The 17,775-nt window shown below is 42.0% G+C and overlaps 1 protein-coding gene across 1 annotated transcript in view; it reads left to right on the plus strand.

The window, feature by feature from the left end:
* The first annotated feature begins 807 nt into the window (after nt 1-807).
* Nucleotides 808-17,775, plus strand: part of LOC103362818 (voltage-dependent calcium channel subunit alpha-2/delta-3-like) — a 121,380-nt gene continuing 104,412 nt past the window's right edge. Inside the window, exons 1-2 of the mRNA XM_008289313.1 lie at nt 808-932; nt 1,310-1,391. Of these exons, the coding sequence (XP_008287535.1) occupies nt 808-932; nt 1,310-1,391 (207 nt within the window). The remainder of the gene's footprint in view (nt 933-1,309; nt 1,392-17,775) is intronic.

Raw genomic sequence — 17,775 nt, forward strand, 5'->3', positions numbered from 1 at the left:
AGTAAATTCCTGCTTCAGTGAACTGGGCATACAGTGCATGACTTGATCTGACATGAAAGCTAAAGGCAAGCCATTGTAGCCCTGTATTTGAGTGGGGGAAAGAGAGAGAGAGAGCGAGAGGGAGAGAGGCAAGTCCAAAGTATGGCGCAATTCAACAACAACAATAACAGCATCCTCAGTAGGCTATCTTCAGCTTCTGAGAGGAACGAGGAGAGAGAGGATGTGTGTGTGTGAGAGAGGGAGAGAGAGAGAGAGAGAGAGAGAGAGAGAGGAGGCTGTTCGCATCACTCATGAGGAGTAGGCGTGCTCTTGCGCGCTGCATCGTTTGATGATCTCCCCGGTTCCCCCCCTGAACCTCCACTCTGTGTTCTCAGTGGGTGAGGTCGGTCAATCACAAGGGGCTGAGCGGACTTTCCTCCCTCCCCTCCCCAGCCGGTGGAGTCGAGCTCGACTTTCCGTCGGGCAGCACAGCCGTGTTGCACCGCACCGGTCAGCGGGGCCAGACCGCAAGCACTTAGGAAGAACTCACACAGCAGAGGATCCTGCCGTTCGCCGAGGCGCGTCGCTCGTCCGCGTCCCGCACCAGCCGAACAGCTGGACTTACTGCCATGAATGATTCAGTCAGTCAGCATAGGTGACTTTTGATTCCCTCCGTTTTTTTTCTTTCTTTTTTTTAAATTCCCCCTTTGATATTTGGATTTTCTGAGGAGAGAGAGAGAGAAAAAAAAAAACTCCACGGTGGCAGCATAAGCCCAAAACTCGCTCCGTGCGCGTAGGGGGGTTATTTTTTTTATGTTTTTGCCCAAGATGCAGGTGGATCGGAGCTGTGTGGTTTCCAGTGCTCGGTGTACGTGGCTGCTTTTACTTTTTTCAACTCTAAGCACCAGGGTCAATGGGGTGGGAGGCACCCACCAAAGCATCCCTCCGTCCGTGTAAGTAGATGACCTTTTACGCAAAGGTGATGCTTTTTATAAACAGAACTTGATTAGTAATAACCCAGACACATGTCTCACAAAAAGACAGCATTTTTAGGTTAAATGGTTTCTAGAGCACTTTAATTTGTCTTTTTTTCTTCTTCCATATTTCTACATTTTTTTTAAAATTGCAAGTTTTAAGTATATTAGCTGGTTGCAAAATAATGCTCTTGCAGAATTCCTCAAGAAGTAAAGAAGTTTTTTTTTCTCTCTGCATGTTAACTACTTGAAGTTACAGCCTATCTCTTCATATATTTTTTTTACTGACTTGTTTTGTTTTTTTTTTCATTCTATTTCTTGCCTGCCTCTGTGCACCATGTGTGTGCCATCTGCAGGGTGAAGCTGTGGGCTTCAGCGTTTGGTGGAGAGATGAAGTCCATCTCAGCTAAGTACTCTGGCTCCCAGCTGCTGCAGAAGGTGAGCTGTTTTTACTGCCTGAATTCAACTCTTCAGGTGTCGAATAAGAAGTGGGCTGCCCTCTGGAACCCTTAATATTAAAACATTATTCAGATTTCCACACGCCTGAGCTCGAGCACAGGGTTTGGACGATTTAACTCTCGATGCGAAACACAGAGTGGAAAGTAAGAGAGAAGAGTTTCTAATATCCATGAAATTTTATAAACATAAGTGGAGTTGTGTGAGTACACACAAAGAACACTAATTTCCCTTTTTTTTTAAGTTAAAATGATGTGATGCTGTTTATTCAAAACCTTAACGATACCTTTTTGAGAGACTTTTAAAAATTCCTGCGTGGATGTGAAAGACCAGCTTTTGAGAGGAAATGGCTGTTGTTGGATAATTTTTTGATTTCAGTGAAATGTCACTTTTCATCTCTCAAACTGCAGGACCTGTGCTTTTTAGCCACTTGAGAATCGTTAATGCATGCAGACTATGTAGGCTCAGATTTAAAAGCTTATTCGTAACACGTGCCATTTAAATGGGTGTCAGTTCTCAAGCACTTTGGCAGATGCGTTCGCACATGTACACACACTCATAAAATTTACTCCTAGAAAAGAGCAATTTTCTTACTGTTTTTTTTCTTCATTTTTTGCTAAGCAACCGACTGTTTCTCACATTTCTAACACCCTCTTACCTCTTTTTTTTTTTTTTTTTTGGTGCCTCTCTGCAGTCTCCTCTCATTCCTCTTCCGCTCTGCTTTGTGGGTTTAATGCAAGATTTGAGTGTGATGGAATGCAAATTTTCCTAATGGAGGGTCAGTTGATGAAGCCTGAGTTAAAACTGGCTAATGGATAATTTAGTGGCAAAAAGGCCAAGATGAGACTAACCTCTCAGTGGGCACACAGACATGATGTTGTACTTGGTGCCACAACACTGTGAGGGAGACCCACTCTGCTGTTAGGTGTCACACCGGCCAAACCAAGAGATTTGGCGTGACTCATAGATAGAGCCTGTGTCTTTCATCTCCATGGACCCTGTACACGAGTGCATACAGAATACCACACACACATGAACCGCACATTCAAAGGCACAGCCACATAGACATGCTTGGGCCTACAGCGTGGATTTCATCAGCTGCTGATAAGCCAGATGAGCGGTGTTATCTTTTTGACGGGATAAAAACTGTTCCCCCCTCTCATCTTTTTCTGCCTCCAAAATGAAGATAACTCTCCCACAGAGTGACGACCTCTTTATGAAATGCAAATGAAGGCTGTAGGGTTAATTGAGCAAAGAAAAGACTCGAGACCTCTTTGTCAGAAAAGTGCATCTTTCGCACCAAACTGTTATGATGCAAGCGTTAGCGGTTGCTCGCTGTACCCGCTTGCTGGGTCCCCCCACAGTGGTCAGATGTGCAGGATGTTTAACTGCACACACATGCATTTGCTCACAAGCTTCGCCAATATGTCACAGCATCTGGTAATGCTATGCCTTATTTTGTGTCCGGTACAGTCTAGTAGCTCTTGTCCAGGGATGCAGAGGAGGGACCACAGATGCCTCGAGGGCACATATGCTTTTAAATAGGCAGAAAGAATGAGGGATATACACTGTTGTACATAGAGAGGAGGATGGTACTGAAGAGAAAAGACCAAAGCTTGCGTGAGTGTGTGTGTGTGTGTGTGTGTGTACATGTTTCCTCTAGGCAGAGGACAGATGGACTCGGTCTCTCTTCAGCTATCTTTCTGACCCCAGCGTAACTAGACTCCCTTGGAAATAACAATACCTCGCCTGAGCCACGCACACACACACACACACACACACAGACACACACACACACAGTTGTTTTTTTTTGGTGCTGATTCACTAAATATGCACCATATTTCTCATCAAGCCATAAAGAAAAAAACAGAGAGAGACCATTTAGTGCAAAGTTACATTTTAAAGTTGCCTAATGTCTTTTTGTACAACATGTAATCTATACGGTACACAAATCTTAATTAGGCTCTCACAGAAGTGCCATAAAAAGAAAACGGGACTCAACAGGTTATGTTTTGTACTATTTATTTATTTAATTTGCAGTTTTAATATCGTAGCACTTCTGTTGGCTCATGCTGTGTCTTTGTGTACGTCAAACTGCGACAAATTCAACTAGGTTCTACCTTTGCATTGACTCTGCTTTAATTCAATACCATTCTGATATCCAGTTTCATCACCTTTGATGTGGCGTTAATCAAGCCTGGTAACACAAAACCATGCAATGAATAGGTTGGATTTGATTTAGATTTGAAGGTAGTCATTTTGAGTGTTGGCATAATTCCCAGAAGGATCTAGGGTGCATAAATAAAATCAACATATGACTTTTGTTAACAATTCTTTTTTTATTACGAAAAAAAAAAAAAAAAATTCCATCTGGATTTGCCTTTTGATCCAAACCTTCTCCCTTCTCGTCTCCTCTCCACCCATCTCACGCCACCTCCCGCATCCTATATCCATCGGAAGCAGCTCTTGTTTCGAGGTTATACCAGTCAGGACACGTTTGTGTGTGTGTGTGTGTGTCCCAAAAGAAGAAGAAACATGATCAATAAGACCCTCAATTTGTCACTCATATCAGATGTTAGCAGTATACTCATTAATGCTTGTACAAATACAATAATACATACACCGTACGGTCTAGATACACTATACGTACTCACCCCGTACAAAGGGAAGGAGGCTTCTGTTTGCGAAACATTAAACATCTCCCACTGATAGTTAGAATTAGCTTTGTGTGTTTTACCCTCTTCACTGCTATTCTGTTGAAATCTTTAATTTCATGTATCATTGAGCAACCTGTCTATACGAGCCAGCCCGGCTGTGATGGCTGTGTCTGCGTGTACATTGTTGGCTGGACTAGTTTTCACCTCACTGCTGTTATGGTTTTCTGGAATCAAAGTAGTGGGACATTATGCTACGCTGAAATAACTTCAAGCCTCTTGGTAATGGAAGATACAAGAAAAATGATCAGCCAGTGGAATTGCTTCTGTGGCAGCCTGAAAGTTAGCCGTGCACGTCCGCTTTCCTATTTTTGAAAGCGTAAGCTGCATCTGAGGGCGAGGAAAGAGGCAGCGGGCGTATGTGCTAGCGCCGTGTGTGTGTGTGTTAAGTTTGCATACCTACTTAAAGCAATCACACATGCACACACACACACACACCATCATCTTCCTCTCGCATACACAGAGCAAAAGAGCAGAGGATGATAGGAAGGTGTAATGATGTGTGACAAGAATACGCCGGAATCGATTTGCTTGGGCGGGAAAGAAGAGTCGCTGGCATGTATAGTTTCTTATACAGAGTGGTGCCATGCCGTTTTCTTTTACTACCCGAAGGGGCTTAGTGCCGTAAGCCACTGACATACCTGCTGACACTTCCTAAATAACACTAACTGGAGTGGTTCCTCAAAAAAGAAGCAGAGGATGAAAAATGTATACCAGCAGTGAAGTTGACCAGTGAAGTGAAAAGGCAAGAGGCATGGAAGATGCACAAACTGGGTTAAACAAGTTTTGAGAAGTTAGAAGGAAGGAGGAGGAGGAGCAGGTGCATAACTTTGTGCCGTTTTGTGTGATTTAAAGCAAATATGGGTCTTTATCGACTGAAATCTTTAAAATTCAGTTGCAAGCATCCCCATCCCAGCATCCCAGGAGTTTTTTTTTCTTCTAATTTTTCCTTTTTACTAAAAATAAAATGTTTTTTTCCCCTCCTCAAAAAACAACAAAAAATGTATAGAACATCTCACACACAGACACAGTATATGCGCTGTATATGGCACAAAAAAAAAACCCCAAAACAACAAAACCCTTCCAATCCCAGGAGATCAATTAATTTCGTCAAACATGGCGAGTTAAGTGATTCTCACACAACAGTGATACGTTTTGATCTATTGGAGGCATTTCTACAAGACTTACTTCACAGAAACCTAATTTAATATTTCTACAGAAGGCAGTTCCATGTTTTCTCTGTTTCAGGAGAAGGGAAAAAAAAAAAAAAGATCTATTTCTATTTTGTGTCTGTATTTTAGTCACACTAACCAGATTTAAGAGCATGACTAATTGCCTAATTTTGAAATGGAAATGATTATGCATTTCAGTTTTTCACGTTCATTTAAAATTAATTACATATTTGGAAGACAACAGTGGAAGAATGACTCTCGCTTTGTGTGCTGATGAAATGTTTTATATTTTCTGCTCAGTACTCATGTTAAACAGCACTTAAAGTTTTAATTGGCCTTTATTTATTCTACAAAGGTTCTGAATGTTTCATAGCATGTAAAAAAAAAACAACGATGCAGTTTAAGTGGCGTGTATTTCCTGCACAAAAATGTTTTCTGTGGTGCACATACAGTACTCTGTCTGCTTATTGAGGCCACTCAGTACCGTGCAAACGGACGTCCAGAGTTACCCTTTTGGGAAATGTAGGACGTTTACATCACACTTCACTACAGTACATTAAAATGACACACGGCATCAAGTCTAAAAATAAATGCTTTAATTAATAACGCAAAGGGTTATAGTGGAAGTAGGTCCATTATCTGCATTTTTGATGGACTTTTTGGTTAACCAGTCAAAAATGTTATTTCTGGCACAGCCCCCAATGCATGATATTAATGCTCAGAAAACAACATTTTTTTTAAATAATATTATTTTGGAGTCTAAAATGTTTTGAATCATTTGGTTAAGTAGGCTTTATCAATTTTACTTATTTCTCTTATTTGCCCTCTATTTGCTTTTATTGCCCCATGGATGACTTTTGTGTGTGTGTAGGTGTGTGTGTGTGAGACAGAGTGTGTGTTTATGTGTCAAAGTGGTGGGAGAAGCATGTGTGATGGTGCCAATCTGCTGCCAAGGGTGGGTGATGGCTGAGGCGTTCCAGTGTAACAGTGTGTCAGTGAGGGGGAGACGGCTGCAGATTAGATTTAGCTTTGGGAAAATTGAATAGCTGTCAGGTTTGGTTCAGCATCGCTGGCAATGAGGTGAGGGAAGGGGGTGTGTAGGGGTGTGTGCTGATGACTGTCCCTCTCTTTCCCTAACCTCCCCTCACCCTCCTATCTCTTCTCTTGCTTCCCTCTCCCTCCCTTCCCTTGTTCTCATTGACCAAAGCATGATCTTGCTAAATTTGATTCCTTCACTCTGCTCATAGAGGAGCAGAAAGAGGTGTGTGTGTGTCGGTGTGTGTGTGTGTGTGTGTGTGTGTGTGTGTGTGTGTCGGTGTGTGTGTGTAAAAGAGAAAGAGCAGAGAAAAGCAGGAGGAATGTCATGTCACAGAGTTAATTACAGCGTTAGCAGGCAGGAGTGCAGTCTGTGCTGCCATCCTTTCATGTCCTAGCTGGCCAGCTTTAGCCAACACAGCCACTCACTCATACTGTAATTAGTGCTTTGTTGGTGAGAAAAGCATGAGAAAAGCCACTATGAATCAAACACAGTGCCTTTACTGTAGGGAGCCCAGGAGCAGGGAGTGAGGGCCTTTGCTACCGGATTAAAGAACTTAAATTCTTAAAGAGCTCAACTGCTGACGCTGTATTTGTGGGCTTAGAAAAATCAAGTGTCTTTTGATGACTTGTTGTGTGGTTTACATCTTTGATTTATCCCCAGTCTCTCTGACTAAGTTCATTTGCCAGCACGAAAAGTGTTTGATTCAGTAGTTAATTTGTGTTTGTAAGAAAGTTGATTTCCAGTTCCAGAAGTCCATGCAGGAGATGCACACACACACACACCCGTGCGCACACACACACAGTGTTTGCATACACTGTAACACCTTGTGCTCTGTACTGCGAGGATGATGAATGTGAGCGCTGAAGATAAATATCCACTGTCATCTGTCATTGGCTGCTCAGCTCTGGCTCTGCCTCTGTTGGCTTGCAGATAAAGAGCATCTCACTGTGGCTGCAGCCGACGTTAATGAACGCACACACTCTGGGAAACGCACGCGCACACGCTCGTACAGATTTCTGTAATTATGACAGATTGTTCACCTGGTGTGCTCCAGACTCGACTGCATACGGAGAGTAAACTTGGAAAGGGGCGGGACTAGTACTATTAAGCACATTAACGTGTGCAGTATTGTGTGAAGGACTGTCTGTGACTTGCTGCTGTCTGCATCAATCATCCGGCCGGTTGTTTTGGATCCACCCTGTGTGCTGTAGGTAAAAACTGCTCTTATGAAGAAATACAGTAAATAAAAGAAAGAAGATCAGATCCATTATAGCTGCTCCATCAATCACAAATATTTCCTTTATATTCTGCACCTCTGAATGCTCTGGTAATTCAGGTTTATTCATTACGCTGGCACAGGTCTTTCTTTCTTTCTTTCTTTCTTTCTTTCTTTCTTTCTTTCACTTTGTCTCTTAATTGTGCTCAACCTTTTTGTCAACTCTTGCCTCTGTCAACATTTCCACCCAAGTGCTTTTGTATCTCACTGCATCTCCCCCCAGTTCTCCTTCTGTTCTCCTCCCTCTCCCTCTTGCTTTTTTTCTCTTTAAGTCTCTCCTCTCCCTCCTTCCCTCTGCTTTAATAATGGATAGGATACAGCTACGGCACTAAAGAATACATGGGAGGGGATCTTGGGACACGCCAGTGTTTGGCGCAAGTGTTGGTGCCCGCACCCTCAAAAAATACTTCCACTGGCCTTGCACAATGTCCTGCACTCGCTGCACTCTCTGGCGACCTCAGCTTGTGTCCCAGGTTACCTCTTTTGGCTCCATCAACTTGGCGAACTTACACACACCCACATAAACACACATTTAGTTCGACTGTACTTTGTCAGGCCCTTCAGTATATGCTCCATTTGCACAACACTTCACATGGACTGTGAGAGTGCTGCCAAATCCAGCTCAGTGGGACAGCAGTGGCCCCTCCTCCCGATGACCTTCACCTGCACTTGCTACCATCTCACACAAACACACACTAGATGGAGGGATACAGTTATGCTCGAATGATAGTTTGACATCATACATCAGTTATTCACTGAAGAACTACAAAACTACACATCATAAAGAGAAAACTTTGTCCATTCTGTCTGTGTATATTTACACAAAGTTTCCTTCAGTTCCACTGATGCTTTTCATGCGATACAGTTTCTGGCTAGAGCCCAAGTAACAAATGATTTCTTACATAGGATCAGTGTTAATCAATGTTGAGGCGTATTGATTACATCGTGTTGTTTGGCATGTGTTACAGCAAAGATGCAAGGCTGCAGAATAACATTATCAGTACGATGCGGTGGTTCTACTCCCACTAAGGCCTTGTGCAGACTGCCAGCCCAAATCCATCTTTTTGTATGTCCAGATTTTATCCAGATTGATTTTTACACATTTTATGCATCAAATGTGATTTTTGCAAATCAGATCCAAAATACATTTGGATGTAGTTTAAAATGTGATTGATCCATTGTCTCTTGACAGGTTAGGGTGAGGATTCTGTACAGACAACGCTAAAAGAACCATACGGAACCAAGACAGTGTATCAAAAGATCTCACATGGCACATCAGTATGACGCCTACGTCATTACCATAACAACCCATGCAGATAGGTTGGCTATGTCTGGACACACAAATCCGATCTAATCGCTTCCAAACAGCAGTGTAGACAGAAGGATCTGATTTGGTACCACTGCTTCCATGAAAAAAACAAAAAAACTCTGCCTGATCCTAGAAATGTTTTAAAATCCTTTACCATCCAATATTATCATACTTATACACAGGAATGAGTGCGACTTACTCTTTATACAGATAAACAGCAACACTGTCATATACAGATGGCCAAGAACAGACAGAAAACATGTTCCAAAAGTAAGAATAGTAATGGTTTGTCGGTAGCCTATTTTCTTCTGGAAAAGTCTTTCTACAAAGATTTTAGTAAAAGGCATCCCCTGAATTTTGTGCACAGGTTCGCTCTCTAACTCACCAAGTTAGCACACAAGCAAAGTAAGACTCATCATTGGCCAGGTTGCTGAATCTTGCCAACAGCTTTCTGATACCAACTTAGACGAGGTGTGTCAGAAAAGTTCCAGGACTGGTGTCACACAAGGTATACTTCAAGATATTATATTTCCTCTTCAGACGATCAACCAGCACATCTTCAAAGAAATTGTGCGGTGTTCGTTTCGTTCAGTGCACGAGAAGAGGTGAGAGTTGTGGCAGGACAAGGCGTGGCTGCTTCACCACAATGCCCTGAACATCCCACAGTTCCTGGCTGAGAAGAACATCTCCGTGCTGGAGCAACCTCCCTACTCACCCCACCTGGCTCTGTGGGATTGTTTCCTCTTCCCCAAGCTCATGGGGGTCGTCAAGGAGACCCGTTTTGAAGACGACATCAAGATGGCTGTGACAACGGAGCTGTGGAGGATCCCGGAAGAATCCTTCCAGGAGTGCATGGCAGCATGGTAGAGAAGGCTGGGGAAGGGTGTTAGACTCCATGGGGATTGCTTCAAAAGGGAAAACTTGTAGTTTGTAGTTTGGAATTGAAATATATCTTTTGTGACACCAGTCCTGAAACTTTTCTGACACCTCGTGTACCCGTGCAAACACTGATATGATAACATTGCAGAGGTAGTTTGCTGGACACCTGTGTAGACGTCCATGTTTTGTCCACAGAGGAATTGCTGCCTTTTAAAATAAGGCTTAACCCACTTCCCACTGCGTACAAATCATTTAACATTTTATTTAAACTCCAATGAGCTTGTAAGTTATCCACTGGTCACAATGTGGTGTTGTTTCAGCTTAATCATTGAAGTTCCAAAGTTAAATGGATTGTTTGGGTTGCTTCATGTGTGCGTATTTAAAGACTTGTCTGACTGAGCCATTTTAAGTATTTAGGTGAAATACGTAAGGTCTCCAAAATTCCCAGAAGCAGTATGTGGGACGGTGGCAATTCCACAGATTATCTTTTTGTTTGGTTTTCTTTGAGAAGTCTCCTAATTTCTGGAACAGGCGGCTGATTTTCACACAGACTTTGGTGTCAACAGTGCGGGGACCACATGGGAGCCCACATTGCTACCCTTCTTCAAATAGTCCCAAAGCACGCACCGTCTCAAGTTGCAGGTGTGCCGGTGAAGGCAATTTACTACAATGATCTTTGCTCAGTGTGCTCCTGTGAGATGATGTGGAATAGTTAGTTCAAGGCATGAACACAAGATCATGTTAACTTGACAGTGATGTTGAATTAAAGTTAAATGCAGTGTGTGGAATTTGAATGCTTGGTGCTTTTCAGGATTGTGGTTTCTATTTGACATCCTACAAAGTGCTCATATTCATAGCATACATATAGAGTGATTTATTGATGCCGTGCGTGCTTCTTCATCTCTACATTTTAAAACAGCGTAACATCATTAGTTCATGTTCCACACTTATTTTACAATGTTTATTATGATTATACGTTCGATTCAAGTCCCCGGTATCTACTGATAAATGTGTTGTGGTTTTAAAAAAAATATTCTTCCCCACTGTAGGTGGTACATTTATTTTTCCCCACTTCTTTGTGCGGACTTCAAAGCAAACTCCAATAAAAAATGCAGTCCAAAAAAAGTGTAACTTCCTATAATAAATCTCCACTTGCAAGGATGAATATTGCCTTTATACATCCACCCCAATGTTTTGCTCTCTCATTCCACTTTCACGCTGGCTGCTGCTAGAATCAATCTGAGACTGTGAGAATGCATGGAGTGGAATTGGGAAGCAGCAGGCCACATTGTACGTGCTGCTAAGCATGAAAAATGTTTTCCAGGACTCTTCTGAAACCAACTGAATGCAACTACAGATAGACGCTAGACTATTAATCAGTTCTGTGTGATCAGATTAGATCGGCTCTTGGTTGCTATTATATTTTGGGGTGGAGTGAATTATGGCTTACGGAAGAAAAAGTGGAGCGGTAATGCTAATTTTTGTACTTAAGTTTTGAAAGGGAGAGGCCGAGTTTGCTTCATAAATGCAGTATTTTGTGTATTTTCAAGCTAGCGTAGACGATGTCAGCCTTTGCCCTTTAGGGGGTTCTGCATGTGTGTGAGCATAGGTGGGTGGGGGGGCACAGCATGATGGCATGTGAGAAGAGTGAAAGATGGCGGTCATTAGGGAAGAGCTCAGATTTGGCACCCACTCTGAGGGGCAATGGTGCATACCTAACAGACGCAGTGCACCCTGGGAATAACTCCTGAGCATCGCTACCAGCTATGCCATAAGGCCTCGTGTGTGTTTGTGTTAGTGTACAGCTGTTATTCGACTGTTCTTCTCAACAGCCCTCAGGCAGCCTTTAAACACTCTATCACTGCAGAAGCACACCCACACATGCAGGAGCTGTGGGTGGATGACTTATGCTGAGGAGTGAAATGGATGAGGTGTGTAAGTGGTTTCAATTATGCTGAAATAAAAAAAAGGGCACACGGTCTTTGCTCATAAGGAGGATGTGCCAATACTTGTGATTTTTTTTTTTTTAGGCTTTAAGAGAGATTTAATAATGTCCATGATCATATTTAGTTGTAATAGTTTTATGAGAGAAGATAAAACAAAAGTGCCAGATTTCAATTTTTTGTTTTTATCAGAGTTGCCCAGAGAGCCCACCACTTTAGTTTAGAAATATAAAAAGTGATTCTAAAAACAATCAGTGGAGAGAGGACTGCCTTTAGATTTTGTCCAGACATTTGTGGTAAAAATAATAAAGCCTACTGAACATCATGATCCCATAACCTTTCCTTATACCAGGAGCTTGAATTTCTTTTGCGGCAGATTGCTGTTTAATTTTGCATGGGTGTCCCTTTTGAATAAATTAACTTTGGTGATTCTTTAACTTTTCATTTAGTGTCACCATCAAGTATTTCAATTTGTCCACTACACTGGTTTATGACCAGTTCTGCCAACTTCCGTGGTGCGTTTTTTCGGGGGGTTTTAGTGTCAGAAGAAGCGGAGAAGAAGATATGTTTTGTTTCAGTTTCAAAGCTGCAGAAAGAGAAACTGTGAACCTTCACGTAACCTTAGTAACACATCATCAGTTGTTTGTTAACATCGTCAAGCCACACGCTAATGTTTGCCATTACCATTGCAGAGAGCGATACATGAAATGTTGTATAATGCACTGACTTGTTGCTGAACCTGTACAATTTGCTCATCTTTTTCTTTTTCTTTTGTTTTTGGTTTGAACATGTGTGGCTCAGTGCCTCCAGTGTCACAGCTTGCCATTGTGTGGCGTAGAGTTGTACAGTGTTCGTGCAGAGTCAAAGGTGAGCAGATTGAACTGCAGATGACCGGCAGAGGTGTGTAAAGGCAAAATTGTAAATAATGTCCATATCAAAAATCTGTTCAACCAAAGCAATCCACTTCTTTTTCCTGCATTTATATCAGCAAAAGTATTGTTATTTTACATATATTTGCCATTATTTGAGAGATAAAACTGATATACTAAGGATTTTAGAAACAGTTAAGCTGAAAGCATTAATGTGGACACTGTTCTGGCCAACCATGGATGATCACCGAGGCCCACTTTAATTTAAATCACAGGTCCTCATGAACAAATGAAGTCAAAATGTCTCTCAGGTGTGAATGCTGAAAATCCAGATAGAGAAGTGTCCTTTTTAAGCTGCAAATAGTGTTCTTCTTTCATTTAAATCTAAGCATTAATTTGCTTCTTTGGGGAGTGGAGTCATAATTAAAGTCTTACGACACTGACGGTAAATCTCACATCTGACTTAAGTCCTTACTGTGGATTTTTTATTCCATTCAGACCGTCAGTCTTCGGTTTAGTCACCAACATTGGAGCTACTTTTTTTTCCATTTAGAGATCACTTCAACACTGAAATAATTGGCATATTTTACTTCACCTAATTACTCTCTGCTTCTGTATTTCAGTTGTAAATGAAATGATTTACTGTCTCCCATCAGCCAATTTGGATTTTAATTCTGCTCATAATAATATATTTACAACTACTGCCACAGCTATCAACTTACTTATGAAAGGAAACCAGTGATGATTAAGAAAGACCGGTAGGATCGTTACTTAGCTCTTGTTATCTGTCTGGAGTTAACGGAGCATTAATCAATCCAAAGTGAAGAGATACGATGATTTGGAACATTGTTGTGAAGGCTGACAAAAGGCACGATTCACCGCTGTAGTGTGTTATGTTCAGTGGCTGCTTCACAATGCCCTCAGATTTGACTCAACAAAGCAGAAATAAAGATCAGAGCTATTTGTTTGAGAAGAGACCAGAGTGCCAGCTGTACTATCTGGTTTCCTGCTTTTTCAGACTGGGTGTCTGGCCATGTGGTGGATGTCGAGGGGGGCAGAAACTGACCGCGATGAAACTGTTCCCGGCTCGCTTCTTTTTTCTATTTCCTATCCGGATCTGCCCTCTTCTCACCGTATGATTGAGTGGTCTGTCAGAGCTGTGTGTGCGTGCATGTGTTCCTCACAGTCCTCCCCATTCATTCACATTGATCGAATTTTGAGACACGTCCAAGCAATAATTGATTCTATATTCACCCCCACTGACAGATTGCATTGTGGTGAACGGGGAGGACGAGGGTGTGTCCAGTCAGGCAGGACCAGGTCGTGATCCCTGACTTTTTTATGTTTTAAGAAGATGTTTAAAGATGTCTTGTTCTTACGTCTGTTTGATTAGCTCTTACGGTAGTTTTAATTTACATTTCGTCTGTGTGTGTGTGTTTTACAATCCGCTGGGAGTGTCTCCGTGCCACCAGATACAGGACTCAGACCAACATGCTTTTGAGGCAAGGAGGACAAGCGTGAAATTAATTGTTCCACTTCATCTCCGGCCAGCGCTCTTCTTTTGAGGGAACAATTTGTCAGCTGGCATACAAGGGAGGCTTTGAAAGGAGGAGGGCATTGCAACGATTTCGGTGTTCCTGGGAGATCCTGTGATTCAGCAGTGATTTTCTGCCGTGGATTCGGAGCTGACACTTCTGTCACCTGTTCGAGTATGAGCTACAGAGTGTTTCACAGGAGGCAGAACGCTACATCAGTCAAAGAGCAATTGTTTCAGACAGTCTCTCACCCTCCTCTTCTCGCTTCTTCCCCTCATTTCTGCACACTCGGTAGTGGTCCGGCGACACGGTGGCAGAAAACAGAATTAACTTCAGCCACGTGACACCCTGGGGTCCTACCTCTTCTCTTTTTCTCTTCTCACCTCATCTCCACTTGTCTTTCCAACCCTGTCTCCTCCTCCTCCCTGAGCCATGTTCGCTGTAATTACAAACATGGCTTTGGGGAATCAGTGGCCCTTTATTTTAAATGATGACGCTGCAAGACGTTTGTTCTCCTGCACATGTTTTAGGAGAATGCGCGCTCATTCTCCGAGGTTGTAGTTTGTTTTAAAGAACACACACAAGCCCCTGGAAGCATAAACACACACACAAAAAGTGGACTTCATCCAGAGGGAAATGATTTCCTAGTTGTGCATTTCTGTCCTGGGAGTTAATTCAGCTACGTCGACATATTTATCATTTTTTCAACCATCTATTTCATAAATGTATTATCTACATGTTGTAAAATTATAAAAACTACAGTTCGGAGGGAAAATGTGTACTTGTATCGACATTGGAAATCAGCCAAAATGAGGTAGAAAATGTCTAAATATAGAATATGAATCCAATTGTACATCCCTAATATAGACCATATTTGTCCATCACTGGCACAGCACTAAATCAAAGTATTGAGATACGTCTGGCTATACAAGACTATTGGTTGAATAAGGCTTTTTTTTTTTACCTTGTTTGTCCCGCCATGAATCCAACGGGCTGCTAATGTTGACCCTTTCCTGCAATGCCAGCCACTCCCGTTTATCTGGTGCTTCTCTGTGAGTTTTTCTCGGAGTGAGCGCTGTGCTGGGAACTGGTGGTTTGTTCACGTTAGCATATTCCATTTCTAAGCTAATGTTGGATGGTTTTGCACAATGTTGGTGCTGTCAATGAGACAAATTGACATAAGACACTCAGGAGCAAGCATCGTGTCCTTTGCATTTTCCTGAAAGATTTGTCCAGAGTCGTCTACATAGAAATCAGGCTGTTGCAGCAACCGAGAAAATCAGTTACGTCACATTGACAAAAAAAGGCATTAATACGTATGAATTGCTTCACACATACTACCTTAAAATATAAAGTACATCGAGTATTTATTAGGTAGAATGGGGCCTGCCAGTTAGATTCTTATTATATTATTAGACCGTGCAGCAATGTGGCAGGAAAGGTTGAGGAGAAAAGAACTACAAGCTAATAAATATGGAAGTAAACAATTCACGTTTTAAAATACTTAATGGCTTGGCAAATGTTTTATGTGGAAGGAAACGTTTGTTAGTGCTCAAGGAGACACACGGTGCATTTTGGGGAGTAACACTGAATGTGAACATAATCTTTTTGACAAGAAAAGCTCCAAAGAGCTCCTAATGCAAACACTGTATTTAGCTGGTCTAGGTGGCTCCAATTTAAAGTTAAATTGGGGCCATGATTTGTTTGGTGAAGAGTTTTTTAGTTTTATTTTTTTATGTTTTTTGTATTAACATATTGCATTTTGCATTGATTTGCATATATAAAGCTGTAACATCCATCCATCCATTATCTATACACCACTTAATCCTCACTAAGGTCGCAGGGTCGGGCAAGCTGTAACATAATTAACAAAATTAAACTTGCACATCAGTGGTAGATGCTAAGGGATATTTATTGGTTGATGTTGAATTTTGGCCAAAAATGTATTGATGAAATATTTAAAGAAAATCAAGAAGAGCAGAATGATGCTGGACCACAGATTTTATTTGTTCTTTTCTGTCCTCATTCTCTTTCCTTTACCATCCTGTATTTGAACGTCTGTACCCCTGACATGCGATTTCTTTCAGTCTAACTTCTCATCCTAATGTCTCATCCAGATGTTTGCTCATTCCAGGGGCTCAGTGCATCAAGGTGTCTGCTAAGTGGACTTGCTGGTCTCCGTGCCCTTGTGTTCCCTCTTCTTTTTCCTCTGCCATCACACTCACACACTCACACACACACACACACACACTCACACACTCACACAAACACACACACACACACACACACGCGCATGCATGCAAAGACATTCAAAGGCTTTTGTGAGTCTCTTTTGTTCATCGAACCAGACTCATCCACTTGTAGTCAGACAAGCATGCGGAGGCAAACAAAACAAACACGGCTGCTTTTTGTGAATGAAAACCAAATAACCCAGCTTGAATGAGACCAGATACTATAGACTTGTGACTTACGGTAGTATGCTTGGCTTCATGGCACAAATTGTGCCTCCCTCTTTCTTCTGTGAATGCTCAGCTTCATTTAGTAAGCCGGAGAGACAGTACCCAACCGGGGGAAAAAAAAGTAATCCTGTTCATATTTAGATTTATATTTCCGTTACATATTTCATCATTTTAAATAATAAATTATGATTTTTTAGCTTTAACATTTTACCAATACAAAGTCCTATGTGCTGAATAGAATTCTATATTTAATAAGTGATGAATCAAAACAGTTTTATTCATGTATGTACATCTGTACACAGATGTTGGAGTGTGAACATTGGTCTTTGTGCCAGCCAGTGTGTGTGATTGTGTGTGTGTGTGTGTCAAAGAGAGAGAGAGAGAATGGGAAAGATTCAAACAGCTGCAAGATTATGTGAGAGTTGGCCAAGTTAAAGTGGGCTCTAGTGACGCGTAAAATGAGCTGGGATTTGGGGGATTGGGCTTCAGTCTTACTGTGAAATGAAGTTTTCCCCTTCATTAATCACTTTATTATCAAACCTCAAGGAAATGGCATACATAGATACAAACACATACGCTATTGTGTCATTCAAAAGTCAACACACTTTGTTATGAAGACGGACCAACTTTTGCTACGACCCTCCTCTATATGTATTTTTACTGTATACCTATTGTGATTTTTATTGAGCGCGCTAGGTGTGTGTTCGTACCTGCAGGCTGGTCCACGTCTCTGTTTCTGCTCGCTGAAGTGCAGCCTTGATATAGGAGTTGTAGCCTCTGTTGTCCTGCAGTCAGAGCACACTGTGTAGGGGAGAGATTAGCAGCATCAGCTCGTTCATGTAATGTAGCGCAGCAAAGAGGCGAGCCGCTCGTCTCTGTCTTCAACACAGTCAAAACCGCTTATCTCCCCGAACACATGAGGTAGTGTATAAATTATTAGGAGAGAATTACATCTGTGACTGGGTGGTGATTTGGTTTATGGACAGACCTTTATTTTGGCCTGAAGAAGCAGAGTTTAGTACTCAAAGTGTAGTTGAGCTGCTCTGCGGTGACGTGGCCAGATCACAGTTTGGTTGCACAGGGCAGCTTTTAAGGTAAGCCCTTGTGCTACATGCAACGCAATGAACCCCACCCTCCTAAGCTGCTGTCAAGCCCCTGGTGTGGTTAATGA

This window comes from Stegastes partitus, unplaced genomic scaffold, assembly GCF_000690725.1.
Source record: "Stegastes partitus isolate 25-593 unplaced genomic scaffold, Stegastes_partitus-1.0.2 Scaffold605, whole genome shotgun sequence".
Taxonomy (NCBI): Eukaryota; Metazoa; Chordata; class Actinopteri; family Pomacentridae; genus Stegastes; species Stegastes partitus.